The sequence below is a fragment of the Cutaneotrichosporon cavernicola genome (genome assembly GCF_030864355.1).
Source record: "Cutaneotrichosporon cavernicola HIS019 DNA, chromosome: 7a".
Lineage (NCBI taxonomy): Eukaryota > Fungi > Basidiomycota > Tremellomycetes > Trichosporonales > Trichosporonaceae > Cutaneotrichosporon > Cutaneotrichosporon cavernicola.
In genome coordinates this window covers 67287-92071 of record NC_083399.1, presented here as the reverse complement: position 1 = coordinate 92071, position 24785 = coordinate 67287, and the positions used below count along the sequence as shown (strand labels likewise).

At 58.9% G+C, this 24785-nt stretch overlaps 5 protein-coding genes across 5 annotated transcripts; 2 read left to right on the top strand and 3 right to left on the bottom strand.

The window, feature by feature from the left end:
* Window positions 1–1208: 1208 nt before the first annotated feature.
* On the bottom strand, window positions 1209–3786 carry KEX1 (uncharacterized protein; the record flags this gene model as incomplete). Its single annotated transcript, XM_060603431.1, has 6 exons — window positions 1209–2184; window positions 2235–2371; window positions 2406–2551; window positions 2678–3008; window positions 3192–3348; window positions 3599–3786. The coding sequence occupies 6 exons, from the start codon at window positions 3784–3786 to the stop codon at window positions 1209–1211; spliced, it is 1935 nt and encodes a 644-aa protein (XP_060459726.1).
* A 787-nt stretch (window positions 3787–4573) lies between these two features.
* CcaverHIS019_0700320 (uncharacterized protein) lies at window positions 4574–5854 on the top strand (the record flags this gene model as incomplete). Its single annotated transcript, XM_060603430.1, has 1 exon — window positions 4574–5854. The coding sequence occupies one exon, from the start codon at window positions 4574–4576 to the stop codon at window positions 5852–5854; it is 1281 nt and encodes a 426-aa protein (XP_060459725.1).
* Window positions 5855–7153: 1299 nt separating this feature from the next.
* CcaverHIS019_0700310 (uncharacterized protein) lies at window positions 7154–8996 on the bottom strand (the record flags this gene model as incomplete). Its single annotated transcript, XM_060603429.1, has 5 exons — window positions 7154–7390; window positions 7863–8214; window positions 8323–8518; window positions 8824–8875; window positions 8961–8996. 5 exons carry the CDS (start codon window positions 8994–8996, stop codon window positions 7154–7156), a joined length of 873 nt encoding a protein of 290 aa, XP_060459724.1.
* A 3851-nt stretch (window positions 8997–12847) lies between these two features.
* Window positions 12848–16624, top strand: CcaverHIS019_0700300 (uncharacterized protein; the record flags this gene model as incomplete). Its single annotated transcript, XM_060603428.1, has 6 exons — window positions 12848–13023; window positions 13096–13379; window positions 13416–13509; window positions 13550–14966; window positions 15002–16550; window positions 16590–16624. 6 exons carry the CDS (start codon window positions 12848–12850, stop codon window positions 16622–16624), a joined length of 3555 nt encoding a protein of 1184 aa, XP_060459723.1.
* Window positions 16625–17081: 457 nt separating this feature from the next.
* CcaverHIS019_0700290 (uncharacterized protein) lies at window positions 17082–22340 on the bottom strand (the record flags this gene model as incomplete). Its single annotated transcript, XM_060603427.1, has 1 exon — window positions 17082–22340. One exon carries the CDS (start codon window positions 22338–22340, stop codon window positions 17082–17084), a length of 5259 nt encoding a protein of 1752 aa, XP_060459722.1.
* Window positions 22341–24785: the final 2445 nt, after the last annotated feature.

Sequence of the window (24785 nt, the reverse complement as noted above, 5' to 3'; positions counted from 1 at the left end):
CGGGTGACCGGGCTGGCTGGGTTGGGTTGGAGCTGGCAGTTGACAGCTAGCGGGAAGCGGTAGAACCAGCGAGAAGTGACGGCCAGAATCAAGATGAGAGGGTTGTGACAAAGCTGTTGATGGAAGGATGAGATATATAATCTTCGAGTTGAGAGTCTAGTTACCCGTTGCTTGTTACCCACTTCCCGACTTGGTTGGAAGCAAGGACAGGTTCAGTCAGTCAGTCAGGTAGGCTTTTGGTGGAGGTCGTGTTGTAAGGGGGGGGGGGAGGGGGTTGCTTGCTGCTTGATCCAACTCGTTTGAATCAGGGCATTGTTTCGATTAGGATGGTATTCGACCAAGTCACACACGTGCGTGCAACACTACACTTCGCTTTTAGCTTGCTTCGTCAAGGTCGTCAACGCGTCTTCCACAATCCTCCACAACCGCGCAACCGACATTCTTCCGACAAGTTACATTCCCATAACGCCTAGAGCCTCGTTTGGCCTTTCCATGTAAAGCGTGCTTTCTGCGGGTGGTTCTAATCCTCGTCTCACGTCTCACGTCTCACGTCTCACGAGATCGTTAGATGCCCAGATGCTTTGATAGACAGATCTGCCAGCGCCCCGAGCGTTCGATAGCGATCACACGTTGCTCGTATCGTCCAGTCTACTGGGCTTGCCCTGTGGCGGAAAGCGGGTTTGTGACAGACGGGGCATACTATCCGTGTGGAAATTTGGATTGAGCAAGCACACCACTGGTACTGCGGCCCCACTTCGGCCGCGGTAAGGCGCCCGCGCCCGAAGCTCAGCGTATTCGTCCATCTCGCGCAGCGTATCGTCGCTAGATAAGGCGTGTGCTCCGGCACGTGCACAGAGATATTTGCTCTGTGCCAAAAGCACATTACGAGGTGAGCTCTCTCGCGCCCTCGGATGGTCTTACCGGCGGGATGTGAGACACATCTCCACCATCCTATCGCCGCCAACTGAGACTCACAAATTGGATTCAATACCTTTCCTGTACGCTTTGGACGCGACGTGAGGGATATCATTTCTTTCCGTCTATAACCGATCACAAGACTGCTACGCATACACACACATGTCTTTTCTCTCTCCCTTGTCCTCGCAGGAAGGAGCACACCACATCTCGCCTACACGTCAACCCACAGCCATTGAACAGTTGCACAACTCTATATCTCTACACTATGCTACTCTATGCTCTGTGTGGCCCTACGCGTGCGATCGGTCCTTGCTGTCCTCGTCCTCGTCGCCAAGCGCAAAGACGCTCTGCCCACGTTCACTCTCCTCGCTGTCCCGGATCATAGCTCGCCCCTTGCCCTTATCCCTGCGGGGCGGGTACGAGTCCTGCATCTCGTAATCCCCGGCAGCGGCGAGTGGTACGCGCTCCTCCGAGTCGCGCTGTGTCGGGAGACCGAGCGCAACACGGCCTTGGCGGCGTAGCCGGCGACGGCGGAAGTAGAGGTAGCAGCCCACGATACCACCGAGGATGCACAGGATGACGACGGCTGAGACGGCGTTGTACCATGCCTCCCAGTCGCCGGTGCCGCCTTTGAGCAATGGCAACCCAGAGTCCTCTTTAACCGCGCCGAAGCGGACCGCTGGCCGCTCGTGGTCTCCCACCTCGGAGCTCCAACCTCCAGTCATGCCCGGGAGGAGGTTGATGTCGACGTCCATGAAGCGCATGATCATGTCGTTGGTGACGTGTGGCACGTCAAAGCCCACCATGTGGCTCGCCTCAGCCACCCGAGCGTACGTCAAGTTGCGCACCTCGGTCCACTCGCCGGCATGTGTTCCGTTCACCCTCCATGGCAGAGCAGTTGCGTTCCCGAACCCTGTGCCACCCGACCAGGTCATGGCGTCGATCGTGTTCTCGATACCAACGTTGTTGCAGATCAGGTCCTCGACGCCAGCAAACATCAGCACCTTGAGTCCCGCCTCTAGGAGACCGGGAATAAGGTGCACTGATGCGGGGCTGCGGTGGTTGCGCAGCTCACCGCCCACGCGTCCGTCACATTCGACCCATGCGGTCTCGTGCATCGTCGCGTGCAATGCGGTCACGACGTCTGGGCGGCGCAAGAACTTGTACACGTCCGACAGGTCAGGTGGCCATCCCATCCCGCACTGCGGGAAATCGTCCGTCTTGCGCACATCGTAAATGTTCATGCAGACCTTCTGGCCGTTCAATCTGCGGTCAGCTGGGTCTTCCGTGGTGTACCAGGCACTGAGTCGACTCACTCCTTCACGAACGGATCTGTGACCTTGTTCATGACTTTTTCGCACACGGCAATGTTGATTGGCGTCTTGAGTGGGTCGGTGAACTCGGCCAGCGTCTTGTTACACTTCTCCATCGCCTCGTCGAGCGCTTTACCAGCCTGTGGTTAGTTGAGCCAACGCTTCTCAACCCACTGCTGAGCCCTTCACGATGAGCTCTTTCTTGTACGCAAACTCCTGGTACGCGGGGTACTGTCGCAGTGGGTCGATCCAGCCGTTGCCGATCGCGATGCCCTTGAGGTCGAGCTGAGGAAGCTCTTTCGTTTTAAGGAGCGCATCGGCTGCTGTCAGCGTGTGTCGCCAATGCATGTTATTCGCCGGTCGGTGTCTCCTCTCGTCGGAACTCTCCTCGCTGGATTTCCGGTGCTGCGCCGAGTTCCAACACTATGCGCACCCGCGCAACTCACCAAAATATGGTATGTACTGCCCTGCGAAACTCTCGCCGGCAAGGTACGTCTCTTGCCCCGCGAGCTCGGGGAAGACCTTGTAAAAGTTGCCCATAAAGTGGACCAGGTGTGCGCTCGCCTCGTCGAGCTCGTGCAGGTACCCGTCCGTCGGCACGTACGAGAAACCAGTCCCAGGCGGCTGGTCGATGAACACCATCGTTGCATACTCCTCCCACCCGCCCTCGACGAGCTTGATCTCGGTCTGCCCGCTCTCGGTTTGGGTTGAAGGGACGGTACGGAACGGACCGACCTCCATGAGCGAGCCGTCGAACGAGGAGCAGCCGGGTCCGCCCTGGGGTCAGCGTTGACGAGAGAGTGAGAGGAGGTGGGTTGGTCAAGGCCAGCAAGAGTTTGGCTGGCAACTGCACAAGCCCAATTCAATGTATTGAATTGCAGTTGTAGCGGGAAGCGGAATGCGGGAGAGGCGATCCAACAACACGGCGGCGCGGCGTCTCCACCTCGCTCACACACTCACGTTAAACCAGAAGATGACACGCTGCTTGCCCGCGTTCCGCCGCGCCTTGGCCATCATGAAGAAGATGCGCGCATCCTTGCCTGTTGGCCCCTCGCCACCGCCCGCGTTCTCGCCAGGATACGACGGCAGCTCGCCCGCGTACAGGTTGAGTGGATGTCTGTGGTCAGCGTGGGTGGGCGGGGAAGGATAGATATGAGGAAGCCGAGGCGAGATTTGTGCAAGGGTCGAACAAGGCGAACGACGCAGCTGCTCTGGTAGCTTATCCGGTAGCTGCTCTGGTAGCTGCTCCTTTCAGGTTACCCAAGTCGCACGTCGAGTAGGCTTGGCTATTCGGTACAGCTCTTACTGCCCGCCCGCGCTTCCACAAACAACACCTCCCCGTCGCCTCAACCTTCCCAATTACTCACGTCGGATGGTCCGCCATATTCGGCACGCCAGGGAGGGACGGCACGAATAGTTCCGCAGCTGTCGGCAGTGCGGAATCATTTTCGGCGCGACGCGTAACCTCGGCTGCGTCTCCGGGGCCGGGGTCGGTCCTCGCGATCTTGCGAGGACCGTGGACGCGCGAGCGTGCGTCGAGGAGAGGCAGGGACATGGTAGTCACTCTCACTCCGCGGGGGCTTGGCACCGAGTGTGGTCCGGGTGTCCAGTCCGAAGCGTCCGGCAAGGAGTGGTTGAGATTAGGGAGGTGAGGGAGAGTAAGAAGAGGGAGAGGATACTACGCCGCTGCGGAGTGACAAAGAGTGTTTGTGAGATGCGCAGTTACGAGTTGGGACGTGGACAGTGGAGGTGCCTTTGTCTGGATTCAGAGTCACGTGGCGTCGAAAGTGACGAACTCTGCGCGCGCTGGCGATTTTAAGCTGACACCGAACACCAAACTCCAAGCTTCCAAACTGTGAGGAACCCAGCAGAATAGAGAGCTGGAGCAGTAGAGCTGCAGACGCAGATGAACACTTCTCCAATGTCGCACTCGCCTCACACAAGCGCCAGGTGTACACAAAAAATCCATCGTCTAAAAGAAAGACTGTATCGACACTCTTTGGCACCCCCCCAGCGATAAATCACTCTGGGCGGGTTTCCTATATGGTGTCGAGGCATTAATCCGTTCGTCTAGTGTGCTCCGGCGAGGCGGTGCGGGGGAGTGAGAGAACCCCCACCCTATGGCAGAGCCGGGCCCATAATTTGATCTAAAGAAGAAACCAAGTTGCATCTCTCGAGCCTTTTTATGTGTTTCGGGAGGTGGAGGCAGGGGCGAGGGCCAGAGGATGCGGGAGTATATTTTGGTCCCGCCCGGTGGAGGTCGAACTGAATTTCGGACAGGAGGATGTTTGTACGGAGGGACAAGGTGCTGAGAGACATCGCAAGACACCAGAGAACAAGACATGACGCACCGCTCACGATCAGGCGGACCCTCCAAGACGCACAGGCAGCCCAAGAAGCGCGGGTCGAAACTACACCACCCGCCGCCGCGCGCACCTATCCCCGAGGACCGCGACCAGGAGGATGAGAAGGAGGAGACTGAGGTCGAGGAGGCCGAGGAGGAAGGCGTGCCACCCGCGTCATACTTCGCCGTCCCAACCAACGACGAGGTCCTTACCGTTCTCCGGTGGGCGCTGCTCGAAACGCTGAACAGCGACGACTTCCCGGTCCTTGTACAGCGCGCCAAGGCGTTGCTGTTTGAGCGTCAATGGCTCGAGCTGTTCACCGACCCGAGCCTGCTGGACGCATATGCGGGGCGGTGGGTTCCGAGCCGCGCGCTGTGTTTCCGCGACCTGCTGGCGGGTGTGCGGGATGTGAGGAGGGTGTTTGCGGCGGAGGGAGGAAGGGGTGAGGGAGAGGTAGAGGGTGAGGGGATGGAGAGCGAGGAGCCGATCGAGAACAGCAATGACGAGGACGATCCGGCTGACGAGGATGTGGCCGCAGAGACGCCCAACCTCGCGTCGCAACGTACCCACATCCTCTCCCTCGGTGGTGGTGCCGGTTCCGAACTCCTCGCCATCGCCGCTCTCGCCTCCCGTGGCGGCCGCATTCGGTGGACCGGCGTCGATGTCGGTGCTTGGGGAAGCGTAATCTCGCGCATCGAGGCAGCCGCGCGCGACCGGTGGAACATTGACGCCGAGATCGCCTTCATCGAGGGCGACCTACTTGCCGCTCCAACCCCGCTTGGAGGTCCGACACCCGACACCTCGCCCACCGAGGACACGTTCCCACTATCTAAAGAGGATCCGCTCCCCTCGCCGCCCTTGACCCCCACCCACCCAGCCGCGTCGCCGGCCTTCTCGACCATCCCGGCCCTCAAACACCTCCCTCCGCCCGACATAACCTCAATCTTCTTTACGCTCACCGAGCTGTTGTCGCAGAACCGGGCGCGGACCGTCGCCCTCCTACGCTCTATCACTGCCGCCATCCCCCGGGGTGGCTTGCTTTTGGTAGCGGATAGCGCTAGCGATATCGCCGAGTTTCCGCTGGGCAAGGATGGGCGCACGTGGCCTGTCTATATGGTGCTCGACGCTATTGTTGGGGCCATCTCCAAGGCCGAGGGTGAGGGGGGTTGGGAGACGGTGCGGAGGGAGGATTCACGTTGGTTCCGGCTTAATGGGGAGAGGTGGCCCTGCAAGCTCGAGAATGCGCGGTACTGGCTGCGCGTGTACCGTCGTGTTTAGAGATGAGATATGCAGCTGTTGTACCTTGATGGGAGGGCATGTTGAGGGTTGGTCATCTTGAACGTCAGAGTGGACGATGGAATGGTGATGGACGTTGTGTGATGGGTGTGTAACGGATGCTGTGCGCCGCTCGAGCCCAGTATGGTGGAGGAGACAGTGCTCACTCTCAAGTTTGGATAAATGCAACGCTGAAAACGTCAATACCTCTACAGCGACAAACGAGTACAGTCGACGACGGACGTAAAGTGCCTGGTTGGGATGGAGATGTTCATGCCCTGCCTGTCACTCGGTCGACCACCGCCCTGTTCGGGAAATCTGTCGCCAGCCCAGCTCCAGGTCACTGCAGGTGGCACAGGTCTTGAACTCACCGTTGACGACTTGAGCCGCATCAAAGGAATCATAGCTAGGTCGCGTAATCTCGCTGACGACGACTTGACTCCCCCCTAACCAGCTAGCCATCATGTCGACTTGACTTCCTCCTAAGCAGCCAGCCATCATGTCGACTTGACTTACTCCTAACCAGCTAGCCATCATGTCGACTCAGGAATTATCCAAGGTACGCTGCTCCCGGCGTTTCCCCAGTACCAGTAGCCCTAACCGAACGTTATGGACGTTTCCTCAGCACCAGTAGCCCTAACCGAACGTTATGGACGTTTCCCCAGCACCAGTCGCCCTAACCGAACGATATGGACGTTTCCCAGCACCAGTCGCCCTAACCGAACGATATGGACGTTTCCCAAGCCACCGCCCGCGGTCTAATTGTTACCAAGCAATGCTGTACCCATAAGTTTTCGTCGCCCTGCTCCCCCACGCCGTTGGCCTCCTCGGCGCCGATGACCGGCCGCCGGCCATGTCGCCATGTCCGGCGGAAGGAGGGCTGATTCATCAGATGGAGCGCGTGATCAAGATGGTAAGCGAATTAGCAAAATGAACACGTGGACACGCGCAGCACCTTATCCTGGCGGCGTGGGTGAGAGCGGATCAAGGCGCCTGTATGTGGCGTGGGTATCGAGAATTGGAGAACTAATGTGGGGAGGATGGTAAGCCGAGCACTCGTGACCATTGACCATGACCCGGCTTCGGCAAAGAAGCCCCGAGTCTGGCCGCTGTGCGCTCTACTTTGTATCATGGTATGCCCCCGGTTCATGGCCACACCTCGATCATGGCGCGCGTTGCGCTCGTACCAGTCGAGCCACCCTCAAGCGCATGCCTACATCGCACAGGACCTACAAACTACAGACACCGTCCGCCTGGACGCCGATTCACACGCATCGTCACTAGCTCTCGTGAATATACAACCTAGCTCGCTGCAGTCGCGGCCGCGGGCTGTGGGGTAGGCGGTAAGTGCCCGCCACCCGACTGGATGGGGCACTGCTCGCCCACTTGGCACGCGGGCGCCTGACATGCGCCCGGTTTCGAGGTCGGAGTCGGCGGCGCGTGTCCTCCACCCGTCTGGATTAGGCACTGCTCACCAGTCTGGAAGGTGGGTTGGCTCGGCTTGATGCCCTTTTCACGCTTGTTGATGTCGGAGAGGATCTGAGGTCAGCACAAAGCATATGCAGGATGGAGAAGACAAAGTTGTGGAAGCGAGGTAAGGCGAGGTAGAGAGTCACACAAGAGCTACTGTGGCACAGGGATGGTAAAGTAGATAACCCGACCCGTCGGATCCGTAGCAACAGTGGAATGAATGTTGCGCGGAATGGAAGCCAGCTGGAATGGGCTCTGGTTGATCTCACCTCGGGCAATGAGCCCGAGGCGTGACACTAGATGTCACCTTTCATGATTGCCCCACGACGCATAGGCGGAGTTACGAGGTTCCGATTCTGCGATACGCTGTAGCAGCGTCCCACGCCTTGCCGTCATGGCAGCCTCACTGACGCCACGGTATGTCACTCGTCGTGACTGGGAACCGAGACTTCGGGGCGTGCCATGTACAACCCCCCCCCCCCCCAATCGGCAGCCCCGCTCTCCCCCGCCAGGCCCTACCTCGACACAGCCGGCAACTCACATCAACAAACTCGTCGACGCCCATGGCGCCAGAGGCCGCGTACTTGTCCTGGAACACGAAGAAAGGCACACCCGTGATGCCCATGCGCTGCGCCGTCTGGTACTGCTTCTTAACCTCTTGATCGCAGGTCGTGCCGTCGAACCATGTGAGGCCCTCGTCCTTGTCCGAGAAAAGGCCGTGTTTAACTCCGATCTCCGCGAGCCCGTCGCGGTCACTGAGATGCACGCCCTTGACGTGATAGAGGTTGAAGACGTCCATGGCGACGCCGAGCTGAGAGGCGGGCTTAATCTTCCCTGCGTACTCGGTTAGGCGGTGCGCGAGGTGGCTCTGTGACATGTAGCCGTCGGTTTTGCTGCTGTCAGCTGGTCCATCCTGGTCCACGGTCGGACTGCGTCGGCCAGGGTGAGGGTGACGTTTACTCCGCCCTCCCTTGATCGTAGCTAAAAAGAAGAACACTCACTAGTCGACGCCGACAGACTTGAACTTTGCTGTGAGCGAGTCGCACACGCACTGCCAGCGTTCTGCGCCAAACTTCTTCTCGCCGTACTCGCAGCGCTGCATCGGCACCTCGGAGATGAGCCCGTTCAACTGGAACGGGCGCATGCAGATCTCGACGTTGAACGGTTCTGGCTCTCGCTCGCGGTATTTTTCAATGGCTGGAGTTAGCAGGGGACAGGTGGTAGCGGGGCTGGTGCGGTTCGGTGTGCGTCCGCGGCGATGCCAGCAGTCACCAGAGAGAGGTGTAAGGGACAGAGCGGTCCTAGCCCTCGGCGAATGGAGTGTGCGTCACTCCCGTCGTTGACGCCCCAACGACAGCCAGGGATCACCGACTCCTTCTCTGCCGGCCATCTGTTGCAGAGCTGGCGCCCTCATTACTCTTAATCTCGAGGGACGGAGATATCCGGGTCATACGGTCGCCCTCCGCCGGATTGGCGGCGCCCCAAAGACAAAGGGTACTCACCGAGCTCGAGTTGCCGCACGCCTAGCAGGCAGAATGGGCACAGGAAGTCGGACTGGTGTGAGCGGCGAGGTTGGGTGGTTGGGTGGCTGGCTGGGTGGCTGGCTGGCTCGGCACGCGAGCGGCCAATGTTGACTTACGGTCACATCGACCTTGAGTGTCCGAGTGGCGGCCATGGTTGTCAAGCGTGGAAGAGGGCCGCGGCTCCTCGAGGGTGATGTGAAGGTTGATAAAGTCAGGTGAATGGAGGAGTGGAGGAGTGATTGGAGGATGAGTGTAAAAGGTGGTGGTGGGTGCTCGGATTGATGGTAGGAGAGAGTTAGGAGAGTTGATAGAGAAGGAAGGGTAGGGGTAAATGGATGAGATGAAGGGATACAAGGTGGTTGGTCGATAACAAATATGACGCCAGCAAAACTCTGTATTAGGATTCAGCCCCAATATTCAAGGTCGTCTTTTTAAGTCGCCACTGGATGACTGCAAGCTGAGTGTCGCGTGATGCTGAACGGGGGCCGCGCGTACTGGTTGTGTTTTTTGTGGAGAAGGATTGAGAAGGAGAGTGACAAAGGACGGACAAGTGGCCGCGGCCGAGGTGTTGTGGATGTTGGCGTGGTGTGGTCGAGTAACGTTTACCCGTTCCTCTTCGTTGTCTACTGCCCGATGGTGTAGAATTGCTAAAAGGCTTATTGGTCTCATGGGGGCCCATGCAGGTACGGAGGATGGTTCAGGATTAGGATGCCGAGTGTGGCCGGATCGTGTGGAGCTTGGAGCTGTAAAGCTGTTACCCATGATCGACACTGGCCCACCTCGGCCTTCGGGGGTCCTCTGCGTTGTTACGTAAATATTCAAGCTGACTCATGGGAAACACCACCCACCAGCTGGACAAAGGTTCGAGCCCCAATCCACGTGGGTTGACAACGACACCAATCCTGTCCGCCGGAGATGTGCTGTGCTCTACGACGGCCGCCGGCAACGGGCCGCAGAGGCACAGTCCGGTGGTGGTACTCCGAAGCCGAGGTATATAATATTCATCACCGAACAACAACGGACAATGTGTGTTGCCAAGCACACAGCTGGGCACAGCCTTGTCCATGTGTGATCGTGTGAGACTCATCAAGCCTCCCTAGCCTGCCTTTCACCTGCGATTGACGAGGCACGTGTCTTGACATTGCCAAGATAGATCCAAAGTGGATTTCCGCATCGCCATTCTTTTGACTGCACTGCACTACACCAGCTGCACTGCCTAAGCAGTCCATCTCCCAAGGGGTCCTCTAGCCTGATGGACGAATAGCAGTGCAAGGGTTTGTACAGTATATCGCCAAAATCACAGCATTCGTTTCCTCAGCATCACACATGACATGTCATGTCTCACAGCAGCCTATGCAACCGAGTAGTGATCTGGCGATAGCATGTCAGCTGCAAGATGGACCCAGTGGGCACCAGTTTATTCGAGCCACCCATCTCCTTGTCGATCCATCTCGAAGATGGATGATTACTCGTTCGTCTTCCCACCTTGCTTCACCCAACCAACAACGGAATCAACCTCTGCCTCCCACTTCCCCCACCCTCATCTTTTTGCTTTTCGCTTTTGAAATTGCTTCCATGAAGCACTTGGCATCTTAGGGCTTGCCAACGCCATGACCGACGCCACGACCGACGCCACGACGCGTCGCCTCCTGTTGCCAGGCTGACCGGTTCCACATGGCTTATACGCCTCCAAGGAACGTTACCGATACGAGTCAACTTTAGATGCCGGCAGCACACGCCTAGTTTTGCGCTGAATACTAACGAGAATGAGCTTCCAGGAGGAGTGGTCGCGTCGTGCCGGCATCGCGTACCGGGTCCGGAAGTTGGTGTCCATCCGACATGTCAGCGTTGACAACTGAACCTTGGGCTTGCGGCATGGTTGTCCGACTATCCGACTGACAGTTTGCACCTTGCCAGAAGGGATTAGGTTGGAACGCGCCGAGACGCGTCGGGTGATAATACCTGATACGGGACCATGGTATGGGATCCGGATAGGGATCAGGGGAGTGTTTGTACGTACGATCGATGCGGATGGGAGCTTCCAGACTTTCGGAGCAACTCGATGACTCTTGGGCCTGATGGCTCATTGCTCATGTTGATACACATCATAGATGCCCCTCCCAATTTGCAGTCTTGTTCTGCATTGGTCCGTGGTCCACATGGTCGAGTGATACTTTAAAGATGAGATGGATCTAGTTGTGCCTCTTGTCCGTGCCCGAGGCCCCACCACTGCCGCCACCATCCCATCTGTATGTCATGCACCATTTCATCACTTGTTCACTTGTTCACTTGTCCCCTCAGGCTTTGGCCAATCATGCTTCCTTTGGGGATTGAGGTGTTCCCTATCCTATATGCCCTATACATTGCATCCGGCAATCTGGGACTGCTGTATTAGTGCTTGATTGTATTGCCCATTCCGACCCGCACAAACCTCCGTTCTACAGCTACCACCATCCAAAAGGCCCTGCTTGCCTGGATGGCCAGTTTCATGGTCAAATGTGTTGTGTTTCAAAAGGTCGAAAGTGGAATAAAAGTAAGGGATTAACGGAAGCAATTCAAACATTAACGATGCAACGCTACAGGGGCATTTGTTATAGTTGGATGCATCAGGGCTGTCAGGACCATCAGGAAGATGTGCGTGTTTTGAGGCAACACGAGTCGATCTTGACTTGATATCAACGCCGATTGTAAATACCAAAAGCCAGTACAGAGGCCTGCGTACTCATTCAAAGTACCAAGTTTGGAAGCTGGCAGATGAGCAGATGGAATGATGATGTGGTGGGCCGCAATTGGGGCCATAGAAGAGTGGTAGACACGCAACATCAGAGGTCAGTCATCGTCATCTCTACTGTCCGCGAATTGAGTTGTCGTGTTTCAGCGGCCGTCGATCAACTGTTCAATTGTTCATTTTACATTCTACTAGGTTGCTACTTTTCCAACATGCTTGCTTGCCGCTTACTTTGCACATCTTGACCTCTTGCTTCATCCATCCCTCACATCCCTCTTTCCATATCTACCTGTAGAGTGAAGTGGATGTGTAGCGCGGGACGCCCGAATGCCCGGGAAATAGGGAGAGTTACGTTATGCTATGCAGGACTCCCTGGGCGTGTAGAGGATGAGGATTGTTGTTTTCTCTTTACCCGTGCATATCAACCTTGGAGAGCGTTACCCTGTGGCAGTTGTGGTTCCTAGTACTAGGTCCCCCTCTGTACCCTGGATTAGTTGGTGGCCCCGACCTCCACCGTTGTACCATTTGGAGTATAGAATCCCATCCGACTGACTTGAATGACTACAGAGCCCTCTTGTCTGGTCACGCTCAACACGCTCAAACTTGCCTCTCACATTTCCCTTTACCCTTGATCCCTTGCTCTCTTCCTCCCTTGCACCTTGCCCCTTACCATTCCCCTCACTCTCTCCGCATCGACCTCTATTACCTCTCTTTACATGCTACACGGTTGTCAGTTGACAACACGTCCATCAACCATCCTTCTCCCCTCATTGCCTCTCCTCTCAGCCATCGCCATCTCCATCTCTTCTTCATCTACACTCTCCTTCCTTCATCCCGTCCTCCGTCTTCCGTTTTCCGTTTTCCGTCTTCCGTCTTCCAAATCATCTGATCCAACTCCTTCTCAAACGACTAGCTACAACAAACCTGTAACGCCTCCACCCCGGACACGACTCTCCAATCTCCCCCCCCCCCCCCCCCCTTCCCTTCTCCCCACATCTCATCCCACTTGCCCACACCTGCCTACGTACATCCCATTCACACCATACAGCTCAGGCGACATCTCGACATTACATTCTCTCGGTTCCCCCTATCATCTCTCCTGCTGTCGTCAACAGCAAATCCCTTACCCTGCCGACTTGCTCCCCTTGGCACGAACCGCCAGCCACTCATCTAGGCGCACTCGGCCGTCTACGCGCCTCTCCCCATCCTTCCATCTCCCTCTCCCTCTCCTTGAGCGACTGAGGGCAGAGCCCCTCGTGTCCTTGTCCTACCACCATGCCGTCCCTCTTCAGCCGCTCCCACCACGCGCCGAAGAAGGATCGCGCCCCACCAGTCCTCGTTGCCAACAATGGCCAGGACCGCAAGGTCCTAGGTCTCGCCAAAACTTGGAACGGCTCGAGCGCCGCACCCAACAGCTCCAGCGTGAGCGAGTTTGGCACTGTCCCACAACAGTACGTGACTGGCCGCAAGCGGCACCCGCGCCCTGCCGTGATGGCAACGTAGAGTGCAGTAACTCACAGCAGCCTTTCTCCCGGCCACCTCCATGGGGCAACCCTCCCGCGCAGCCCTGACGGCATGAGCCAGGCCGACTCGAGCGTTTCGCTGCTGCCAATGCAGTATTCCTTCGTCACGACGCAGATTCCTCAGGGCGCAATCCAGCAGCTCTCAGGCGACTCGATGTCGACATACGGTGACGACACCACGAGGCATTACGGTTTCCTCGGTGGTGTTGGGCGCACTGTCGTACTGGGGCTGAACGAGGTGGCGCGTGTTATTCGCGATGTCGGCGCAGAGCTTGGACGCCGAGGTACGCTTCTGCGCTGTACAATCTACTAACGCCAAGCACTGGGCACGCCAATGCTCTTCTCCAACCAGAGCCTCGAGCTCTCGCAGACCCGCATGAGGATGCTCATCCAGGCGTTCCTTGCAACGATTAGGTAAGGAGAGCGTTGGGGGCGTCTCAGCTGACATGTGTAGGTCCGGGCCCAGGGTGCCGACCAAGACGTCACTCGCAACCTTCGACCAGGACATACGGTTCGCATCCGACCACGAGTTGGCGTGGCTTCTTCGGTGGGCTCTGTCGCGCCTGACCCGCATCCGCGAGGGCACCCGCGAAGTGTGCCACGGCTGCTTCGAGTGGGACATGTACGAAGAGTGGCGAGGGCGCGAAAAGGCGGCCAAGTATCCCCTCGATGCCTTCAACCAGCTGCAAAGCATCCTTCCTCCAGATGTGTACAACCACATTGTCGAGCCGCTCTTCTCTTTGCTGTCTCGCTTCACTGCTCACTCGCACAACTCGGGCCTCACCCCACACGCATTAGCCTCGATCTTTGCGGCCTTGCTCTTTGACATCCCCGCGAATTCACCCTGCCTTGTGGCGCATGCCACGTTCGTCCGTGCGGCATCTGCCACAGAGCACATGTTGCTGTCCTACATCCGTTCGACTGGCAAGCGCGACGACCTCGGCCTTAGCGAGCTTCCCTCACGCCTGCGTGAATGGGTTAAGGGTTATCCTTCCATGGTCGCCTCAGACGCCGACTTGGCGCGCGCAATGCCTCGCAAGGGCGCGCGTGCTGTACGATGCCACGTTGCGACCCGCAGCGTTCGCGCGTACTCGCGCGACCTCGTCGTATCGGCCGAGACATGGCGCGACGACGTGCCAACTGGCTGGAACACCTGGGACCTCGTATTACTCAAGTCGCGCCGTGGGGACGCCGGCCGACCCAAGTTTTCGACCCCTTGGCGGCGCAAGATGATGGTCAAGGAGACTCTACCTCTCCCTGCGTCCAGCAACTCTAGCAACAAGCAACCTCTCGCGTACGGTGCGCCTCTCCAGCAAAGTCAACCTAGGTCGTCCGACAAGGACGAGGGCGATGTCGGCAAATACTCCTCTCTCGCCGGCCAGGAGTGGAGCGCGTTCGAGGATATGGGCTTTGACATGCCAAAGCAGGCCAAGTCCTGGGAGCAGCAGAAGGATGAGCGTGACATCTCGCAGCGCCTTCAGTTCGACCTGAACGAGAGCGCTAAGCACTCGGTTACTGAGCGTCGCCAAACCATGGACTGGAGCGAATTCGCATCTGGTGGCTTCACGCGGACTGAAAACTACCTGACCGCCAGCCTCACCTTCTCTGCACCTGTCCAGAGCTCTATCACGGAGTGGCCCAAGGAGCGAGACGAGCTGCGCCGCCGCCTGCAGAAGACCCAGAAGGAGGCCACGCCGTTCAACCATGACACGACGCCGCGCGTCGGTCGGGCAGCGAATATGGAAGGCGCGGACAACAAGGGCCGCATTTATGTTGAGGAGGCGTTTGTTGACTGCTGGGCGGACTTTATGATGGGCGGCGCATGGACCGACCGCGAGGAGCTCACGTTCAAGGAGGCGTCTTGGGCTCTGGTGAGCATAGTCGCATCGAATTCTACTGACTCCAGATCGAGTACAAAAGTCGACCTGAGCGCACGGACGAGGACGACGCCCCGCACCCATCCATCGACCCACGAACAACTGACGTCTATTTCCTGTTCGAGGAGCGCGTGCCACTCGACTACCAGATGGCTGTCGCAGACCCGAAGCGGAAGAAGTCGTTGCACACGATCTTCAAGCGCAAGAAGGAGAAGGCTGGCTCGCCCAGCGGATTCGACTCCCGTGTCAACGACTTTGACCGCATGCTCAACCGCGGCCTGGAGCGCAAGCTCACGCTCTCTCGAAACGACCAGTCAGTGTCGTCGTCGCTCTGGCACTCTATCAATGACGGAACCAGCAAGGCGGGGAGCATGACGACCAGCACCTCGACCACCTCCACAATCAAGCCCTCCAAGTCCTTACAGGGAAACAAGTCCACAGGCAAGGCTTTGCCGTCCACACCTAGAGGGATGACTCCTGCAAGCCAGAGATCACCGCCAAAGTCTGCTCCGACTCCCCAGGAGGATCAAGCAAAGCCTTCCAATGGCCGCTCGGGACTCTTCAAGAAGTCGATAAGACGCGTGAAGAGTGGCACGGACCAGCGCAAGGAGGCTAAGAAGCAGCGTGAGGTGTGTATGGACTTTGAGATCCAGACAGCCAGCGGTGTCTCGAGCGGCGCAAACTCGCCGCAAGACTCGTTCCACGGTGGCGCCGACGATAAGGACAAGTGGATGGACATCTTAATCGCCAACGGTGCCCGGCCAATGAACCGCGAGGTTCACCTCCAGCCCTCGACCTCTCGCGAGCCGGAGCGCTCTCCTTCCGCTGGCTCGCGGCAGCTCACACCAAGCAACGACATCACGCCGACCGCCACAGCACTTGGCGGACTGAACATTGTGGCCGACGGTCATGCGCATCCCGTGCTCGGCTCACCAATGCAGCTCTCTACCCGCACGGGATCAGGAAGCCACCAGGGATCTGGGAGCTCTACTGACCACCGTGGAGTCGAATTCCCGGAAGGTAACACTGCTATCGACGCCAACTCGCAGTCGTCGATTTACGACGAATCGCACAGGTCGTCGGTGCTCACTGACGACAACTCTGTGCAGCCCTCTGACTCGATTTCTATGCGCAGGCATGCGCGCGAGTCAAGCCCACCTCCTGAAGATGAGCTCACCGTGGGGGACCCGAACCGCAACACGGCCCACCTGGCGTACGACGAGATTGTCTCGCCCAAGCCTCGCATGGCGGGTGACCGCGACGCCATCTTCTCCATAGTCGACCACTATGGCGACCAGGCTGGGTCGCATGGGACCGAGTCGTCCTCCTCGGAAGACGTATACGGTGGCATAGTCAACCGGGACAGTGTCATAGAGGACACGTACACTTCTGAGCGCGTCAACTCGGCGTACGACGGCATAGAGCGCAACTCTGTCATCGAGGAGAAGTACGCCGCCGAGCGGCTCAACTCGGCGTACTCGGTTGATGACACTTTTCCACCACCCCCGATCTTCGACCTGACACCGGGGCGCGAGCCCAGCCCCGCGCGCTACAAGCACGGCGAGCCGCTTCATTTCGGTAAGTCTCCCCGCTTCACATACACTGAGCTGACAGCAGTTGGCGAGGAAGACGAGGAAGACGAGTACCTTTAACTGGACTCGCGGATGAAAAGCCCATGGCACTTACGACCCGTTGATGCCCGTCGGACTGCGACGAATCATGCACGACGCGTGACGCACCATCGCCCGCGTGCGTTGGCACGCCATGCCTTGGCTCGTGCTATCCCCCTATTGATACCCGCCTATCTCGGTCCATCACGCCCCTTCCCTACTGTCGTTCGAGATGTGCCCAGACATAAGAGTATGTATTAATGGCCACGCAGGGCGCGGCCCGTCTGTGATGCACAATGGTTAACTGAGTGGGGCTAGGTGGCGAGGCATCAGGGTGTAGGGTGTGGGGACTGATCACGGTTCGGTCATGTAAGCCTAGGCCTAGAGAGAAAGGATGCATATACAAATACGGCTGTGGCGGGATAAATACAAACACGAGGCGGAGGCAAATGTCAGACCACGGAACGACGTGTCGTATGATACAGAGGAATGACGTGTCCTATAGATCAGTGCGCGGAAGTGTGGCGGACTGTATGGCATCACGTGACTCGGTGATGTCACGTGACAGGGCAGTCTGCGGGCCGAGGGCTGCAGGTGCCCCCGCGGACGGGTTGAGGGCGTCCTCGCCCGAAGAAGGATTGATGATGGCGTCGCCTCCGTAGTAGACGAGCTCAGCGTGGTCGAGCCACTGTTCGGCGCCGGTCGGGGCGTTCTTGAAGCGGACCAACCATTGCGGCTTGCCGTCGGGGAAGGCGTTCGTGCGGATGCTTGTGCGGTGCCCAAGAATCTGCTCGACCTCGCGCACAGCCGACGGGTGGGCCTTGACGCGGGCGAGATACTTGCGCGCGTTCATCGTGTTGACGCGGTTGTGAATATTCAGGTTCAGCGGTAGATCGACTGTGATGACGGTAGGGCCGTCGACGGAGGTGACGGTAAACGGACCGAACCACGTGGGGGCGAGCTGCTTGCTCTTCGACTTTTGATAGAAGACGGGCTTGAAGAGGCTGGAGCGGAGAAGAACTTGGTCGCCTACCTTGTACTCGGTTTGGCGGCGGTTGACGTTGCGCGCGTCGTATTGACCGGCTTGACGGGCCTGCGCGTGTTGCAGCGACTCGACGGCGTCGACGGTGGCGGCGTTGAGGGCGTCAATAAACACACTGGCGTCCTTGTCGTCATGCGCGACGGAGGCCGGGTGGTTGAGGAAGCGCGGGTGGAAGCCGAGGTCAAGCTCGAACGGCGTGACGTTGCTGGAGGAGTGTACGCTGCTGTTGAACGCGATCTCGAGAAGCAGCAGCAAATAGAACCAGTTGTTCTGCCGGGCGTTGACGAAGTGGCGGAGGGCTTCCTTCAGCGTGCGCACCTGCCGTTCGCTCTGCCCATCGGTCTGTGGATGAAAGGCCGTCGAAAGCAGAAGCTTCGTTCCAAGGGCGGCGTGGATTGCCTTCCAGAAGGCCGACGTGAACTTCGGGTCACGGTCCGAGACAATGCGAACGGGGATGCCGTGCAGACGGACGATGTTGGCGAGGAAGAGGAAGGCCGTATCCTTCGCGGTAGCCGTGGTAAGCGTGGGGATGAGGTGACAACGTTTCGTGAATTTGTCAACGACGACCATGATGGCGTTGAAGGCGTTGGAAACCGGGAGGTCGACGGCGAAGTCCATGGTAACGGTGTGCCAACGGGTAGTGGGAATGGCCAGCGGCTGCATTGGCGACGTGGTAGCGATGGCGGGCTTATGTTTCTGGCAAGCGTCACACGTCTGGACGTACTTTGTAATGAAACGCCTCATGCCCGGCCAGTGGTAGTACGGCGCGATCGCGAGGAACGTTTTGTCGGCGCTGCGGTGGCCCGAGACGGGAGTGTCATGGTAGTCAAATAAAATCTTGTCGCGGATCTCGTCGCATGCCGTCGGAATGCATAGGGCGTATGCACCGAGGGAGGGACGATGGACGAATGCGAGACCGTCCTGTGTCGTGAAGGGGAGACGTGGATGAGGAAGGGGGGTGGTGGCGGCGGGAACGGCGGCGGGTTCCGTCGCGACGGGAGTGGTGGCGTCGGGAACGGCGGCGGGTTCCGTCGCGACGTTGTTGGCGGCGTGCGCGATGCACTCGGCGATGATTTTCGCGAGTTTGGCGTCTTGTGGCGTCGCTTCCTTCACCGCCTTGATGAGAGAAGGGTCGTCAGGCGCGGCCCACGCGAGGAAGGCGGCGGCAGAGTCGGCGGGGGAGGACGTGACGGGCTCGTCAGCCATAGCGACGGCGAAGTCAGACGTCGTAATGGGAAGCGGGGCGCGCGACAGCTGGTCGACGTGCGCGTGATTCTTGCCGGGGCGGTGGCGGATCGTGAGCTTGTCGCGGTAGGGCTGTAGCGCGAGAGATTGACGTACCAGACGTTGGTTAGGACCGGTATAATCCAGCAACCACTGAAGCGCGGCGTGATCCGTGATCGCCTCAAGTTCGGCGCCGTCAATGTACGGGTGGAAGCGGCGAAGGGCCCACGTGAGTGCCGTGCATTCGAGTTCCGTCGCCGAATAGTTTTTCTCCGGCGCGGTGGTGACGCGGGATAGAAACACGATTGGACGTACGATGCCATCGGCGCCCTTCTGTGAGAGGATGGCGCCAAAGCCGTCGCGGCAGGCGTCGGACTCGACGCGGAAACCAAGGGAATAGTCGGGGTGGGCAAGGAGGGGACGTTCGGCGACGAGGTTTTTGATGACGTGAAAGGCCGTGAGAGTGGCGTCGTCGAGGTCATACGCCTTCGTCTTCCGCGACGTGTTGATTTTGTCGTGGATGGGGCGTGCGACGAGGGAAAACTTTTCAATGAAACGACGGTAATGGCCCGCGAGACCGCTGAAGCATTCGAGTGCCGCGAGCGTCTTGGGCGGCTCCTGTTTGAGGATGGCGTCGACGTTGCGGCCGATGATGCCGATACCAAGTGCGGAGACGGTGTGACCTAGGCAATCGAGCGACTGGTAGAAAAGATGCGACTTACCGGCACCAAGAGTAAGACCGGCGGCGGCGATGGCGTCGAGTGTCCAGGCGACGTTGTCGACGTGCTGCTCGAACGTCTTGGAATAGATGATAACGTCATCAAGGTAGGCGAGGCACCACTGCCACTTGCCGGCGGCGAGGATAACGTCCATCATCCGTTGGAAGGTGGCGGGCACCCCCTTGGCGCCGAACGGCATGACGGTGGGCTCAAAAAGGCCGCGGTGGGTGCGAAAGGCGAGTTTCTTCTTGTCGGCGTCGGCGACGGGCACTTGGTGGTACCCGCGGTTGGCGTCGAGCGTTGAAAACCACATCTTGCCCTGGAACTGAGAAAGAATGTCGTCGATACGGGGGAGGGGATACTGGTCGCTCTTCGTGACCTTGTTGAGCCGGCGGTAGTCCACGCACATGCGCTTCTTGTCGTGCTGTTGGACGACGAGAACAGGCGAGGCCCACGGCGAATGGGAGGGAGAGGCGTGGCCGGCGGCGAGGAGGCCGTCAATAGCGGCGTCGATCGCGACGCGCTGACGCGGAGACGCGTGATAGGGAGGTTGGCTGATCGGGAGGTGCTCACCGGTATCCACGTTGAACTCGACGACGTTGGTGCGGCCGACGGAGTTATTGCTGGAAAACGCGTGCATTCGGTGGCGAAGCATGTCGTCGACGGCGTGACGCTGTTCGGCGGTAAGATCTGGGTTGACGTCGATCTGATCCGGGTCGGAGGGGGAAGACGTCTCCACGACGCACGTCGAGGTCGGCGTGTGAATGAGGGAGGCGGTACCGACGGCGTCACCAGGGCGGATATGCACGGGCTGGTGGTGAAGGTTGACGAGCTCGCCGGTGAACGAGGAGGAATCGGCGACGGCATGCGGCGTCTGGCAAGGAAGGCCGGCATTGCCGTGCATGGGAACGGGAGTGATGAGGAACGGTGAATCAGCGTGCTCACTTGTTTTCATGGCGACCCTGGCGCGGTGTCCGGGGCGGATGACGACGTCTTCCTCGACCGTGACGTTGAACGACTCACGGGTGCGAATCGCCTGGGCGTGTTCGGCGGAGAACGGCGCGCGGGCGGCAGGAGCCAGATACGAGAGGGGGAAGACGTTGCCATGGACGGTGAGCTGGCTCCGTCCTAGATCGACGACGGCGCCGAGGCGCCCAAGACAATCGTTACCGAGAAGGAGGCCGGCGGGAGCGTCGGTCGTGGCGTAGAAATCGACGTTAACTGTGAATGGCGGGGTGGCGGGGAAGGTAACAGGGACGGTGACGAATCCGAACACTGTCGCCGAGGAGCCGACGCCACGAACTGGGAACGACGAGCACGGCTGCAGCGGTGTCGACGGCATGTGGAATGTGACGTACTCTTTCGCGACCATTGAAATGCCCGAGCCTGGATCGATGATGGCGCGGTGGGGCTTGTTACTGACGGAGATGGCGGTGTAACAGGGCGTGTACTTGTACCGCTGGTTTGGAGTGGCGGCGTTGACGCTAGCCTCAGTTGTGATGACGACGGTGCCGTCGGTAGCGACGTCGGAGAAGAAGGCCTCGCGCCTAGGGCCGAGCGGCGTCGTGTTCGTGTTAGTGGCGGGTCTGCTCACGTTGGCGTCCTTCTTGGGGTTCGGGCATTCACGATCCCAGTGAGATCCGCCGCAGTAACGACAAGGGCGTTGAGGTGCACGGGCGGCGGGCGGCTTCGGAGCTCCCGGTGGTGCCGGAGGGGGCGCAGATAGCGCCGGCGTGCCGCCGGAGGCGGGCGCAGGTTTCGTCGCGGCGACGGTTGTGCCGACGTGATGCGACGTGCGTGCGTGAGCAGCGACAGGCGGCGCGACGCCGTTAGTGTACCCACGGGGAAGTAGAACGGCGTACTCGACAAGGTTACGGTGGAGCTGGTCGATGGGCACGTCCGTGTCAATGTGGCAAAGGGCGCGGAAGCGCTGAGGAAGACCGAGAAGGACGTCATAGACGTGCTCGCGGTCCGAGTTGGTCGGGTACGCCGTGCGTAGCAGACGGACTTTGTCGTAAAAGTAATCCGAGACGTTCTCCGATGGCAGGAGCACGCGGTTACGAGCGCGATCACGGAGGACAAGGTCGTAATCGGCGGGGCGGAAGGCGGTACGAAGACGGTCACACCACTGTGACCAGGTGCGGAGGTTACGGCGTTCCTCTGGCGACAGACCGATGAACCACTTCGACGCCGCGCCCGTGAGGACGAGGGGAAGACGGCTCGTAATTTCGAAGTCGGCAACGCCCGTCTGGTCGAGGATCATCGAGACCGTCGTAATCCAGTCGTCGATGTTCGTGTCGGTAGTGGCGCTGAACTTCGGGAAGTCGCCGGGCTTCAGCGTGAAGCGGTGACGGGGTTTGTAGGGATCGTCAGTTGGCGGCGTCAGAGGGGGCGTGAGGTACGGGGCCTGGCGGGGGGAAGGGTGACGAGGGGAGGCCGTGCGGCCGTACTGGCGGCAGCTCTCGGCGACGCGCTCGTTCTCCTCACGGTGGCGGCGGGCGCGCTCCTCGTCTTCACGTCGCCAGGCGTCCATATCGGGTCTACGCGGACGGGAAACGTGACTAGAGGAAGGTGGACGGGAGTCGTGGCGCGAGGAAGGGTGGCGGGAACCGTTTCTCGAACCGCGGCGCGACTTCAGCTCGGCGATCTGCGCCCTCAGGTCGTCAAGCTCCGAGCGAGGAACAAGGACGTTCTCGTCGGCGGGAGTATGCGGGTCGGGATCGACGAGACGCTGACGGGCGGAGTCGCCTGGGGTCATGTCGCGTTCCGACATGTTGCTGGTGTTGTCGATGAGAGACGGTGTAGTGAGAAGAGATGTCGAGTGACGTGGAGGTGGTGTGGGCGGCTGTGTGGGAAGGAGCGTCGATCGGCCTGACGATCGGGGAGCAGATACGTCGATGACGGGCGCGATCGGTGGGGCGATCGGTTCGGTTCCCGGCAGGGGCGTAGTTGACGCACGGGGCGTGGGAAATATTAAGGCGGCGGCGGCATCGGCGGCGGAGAAGGCGGCGACGTCGGCGGCGGCGTTGTGTGCGGCTCCCCTGCTGCGCGTATTGTAGCGCGGAGCCGAGGGATGGCGCGGAGGCGGTGGGGATGGAATGGTGGCTTTGTTGATGGGGGAAGGAAGGAAGGAAGGAAAGGGTGAAGGAAGATGTCACCTGCGGGAGGGAGCTAATCCGCCCGTAGAGTGAAGGAAGAAGAGAATGGAACGTGCTCACGAAGACGTGCGACGGCGTAGAGGAGCGTCGGGTGTCGGCGTTCGCGATCGTTCAGCGGCGGCGGCGGCGGCGTTGGTAAGACTGACTCGTCCACCAGTTGTAAGCCTAGGCCTAGAGAGAAAGGATGCATATACAAATACGGCTGTGGCGGGATAAATACAAACACGAGGCGGAGGCAAATGTCAGACCACGGAACGACGTGTCGTATGATACAGAGGAATGACGTGTCCTATAGATCAGTGCGCGGAAGTGTGGCGGACTGTATGGCATCACGTGACTCGGTGATGTCACGTGACAGGGCAGTCTGCGGGCCGAGGGCTGCAGGTCAAGTCCGCTGACCGCAGGCTCGGAAAGTCGGTGACACTCTGGCCCGGCTGAATACCAGCCACACCGTGGGAAAGGACTCGCAGCAGTGGCTATGTCACAAATCAACAAGCGGCACTCACGCTCTCACTCTCCCAACCAAAGCTTGTTACGAGATCCCGAGTCATCTCAAACGATACAAACTTGCCCCGGCGACGTGAACCGCGCGAATCCTGCGAGTCCGTCGCGAGTCAAGTGACGCATCTTGTGCCAGCGTGAAATGCAATGGAATTTGCTCCGCACCCAGTTCACATCTTTACACACCTCTTCCCAGCACACATCTCTACCGCTCCATCCAGCACACATCTCTACCGCTCCAGCCAAGGGAATCTGTAGTTGAAAATATCGAGTCGACCCCAACCTTGCGCACTAATACACTTGCACTTCTCGACCCCGACCTTGCGCACTAATACACGTGCACTTCTCGCCCGCCTTTCCCATCATCCTCACCATGCTCCGCCTCAACCACATCCCCAAGAATCACGACAACCTCTATCCTTACGGCGGAGACGGGGACGCCATTTCCATCTGCGAGGGCGACGAGGACGAGGTCAATCTTGGCGGTGAGTGTGGTTTCTGAAAACACTGAGACAGATCCGTGCAAGCTCTCCTGGGACGGGGACGTGTGGGTCTGTGGCGTTTGCGGGGGGATGTACGCCGATGATTAGGTATGGAGATGTGTGAGGTTTCAGCTATCTATTCATCATACTGGTTGCGCGGAGGGCCAGGACGGGTGTGGGCTCAAGTCGCGACCCAGTGTAGTAGTGGCACAATGTTCCGAATATCCTGAATGGCGAGGAGTATGCGGAGGAGCAGCACAGCGGCAATTCAACAAGTGCAGTAGCAGCTGCAGGGGATGCAAGGGTGTGGGGTTGCGAACAACGGAAGCGATCTCACTTCGCACGCATGGGTTGTTTAACGGTTTTGGGGGAGTGATGACCAAGGCCGATGTGACGTTGTCCATTGTTTCCACAGTCCGCCACCTCGGCAACCATATTTTAACCTATACTGCTTATCTCTTTCCCCACCAACCTCCTATTATCTCCATTCACCAACCAGATTCACACAACCATGGCCTGCTCTGGCGACAGCACCGGCAACAACACCGGCAGTGAGTCTTCCTCAGTACAGTACGTACTAACCCCAGACAACTGCGTGTACAACACGTTCGGCGACCTCTTTGTCTGCATCTACTGCGGCCGCGTGCGCTAGGACAGTGCGTGATCCCCTCCTGGAGGAATTCTCCTCCTCTTCCTGTAGCGAAAGTGTGATGTGATCCAGTCTGAAACGATACAAAGTATGGGGAAGGCGTGCGAAGAAGAGCGAAACGCATGGAAAAGCGAGTATACAACACAAGCAACGAGTCTGATGGAGGCGGGGTTGGCATAAGAGGCATTCTGCATGCCCGTCCAACATCTTTATCGACCATACATTCCCACCTCATCTTTCAAATACAATGTCTGACAGCGAGAACGTCCTCTGCCACAAAGTCATCTGCTGCGGCGACCTCGCGGGGCGGAACAAGGGCCGTGAGCCTTCCGATAGCTGCGCTGACTCAGAACACTGCATGTTTATCTGGTACGGCGGGTGGAAGGTCTGTGCCTACTGCGCGCACGGGTATGACTCGGGAGGACAGG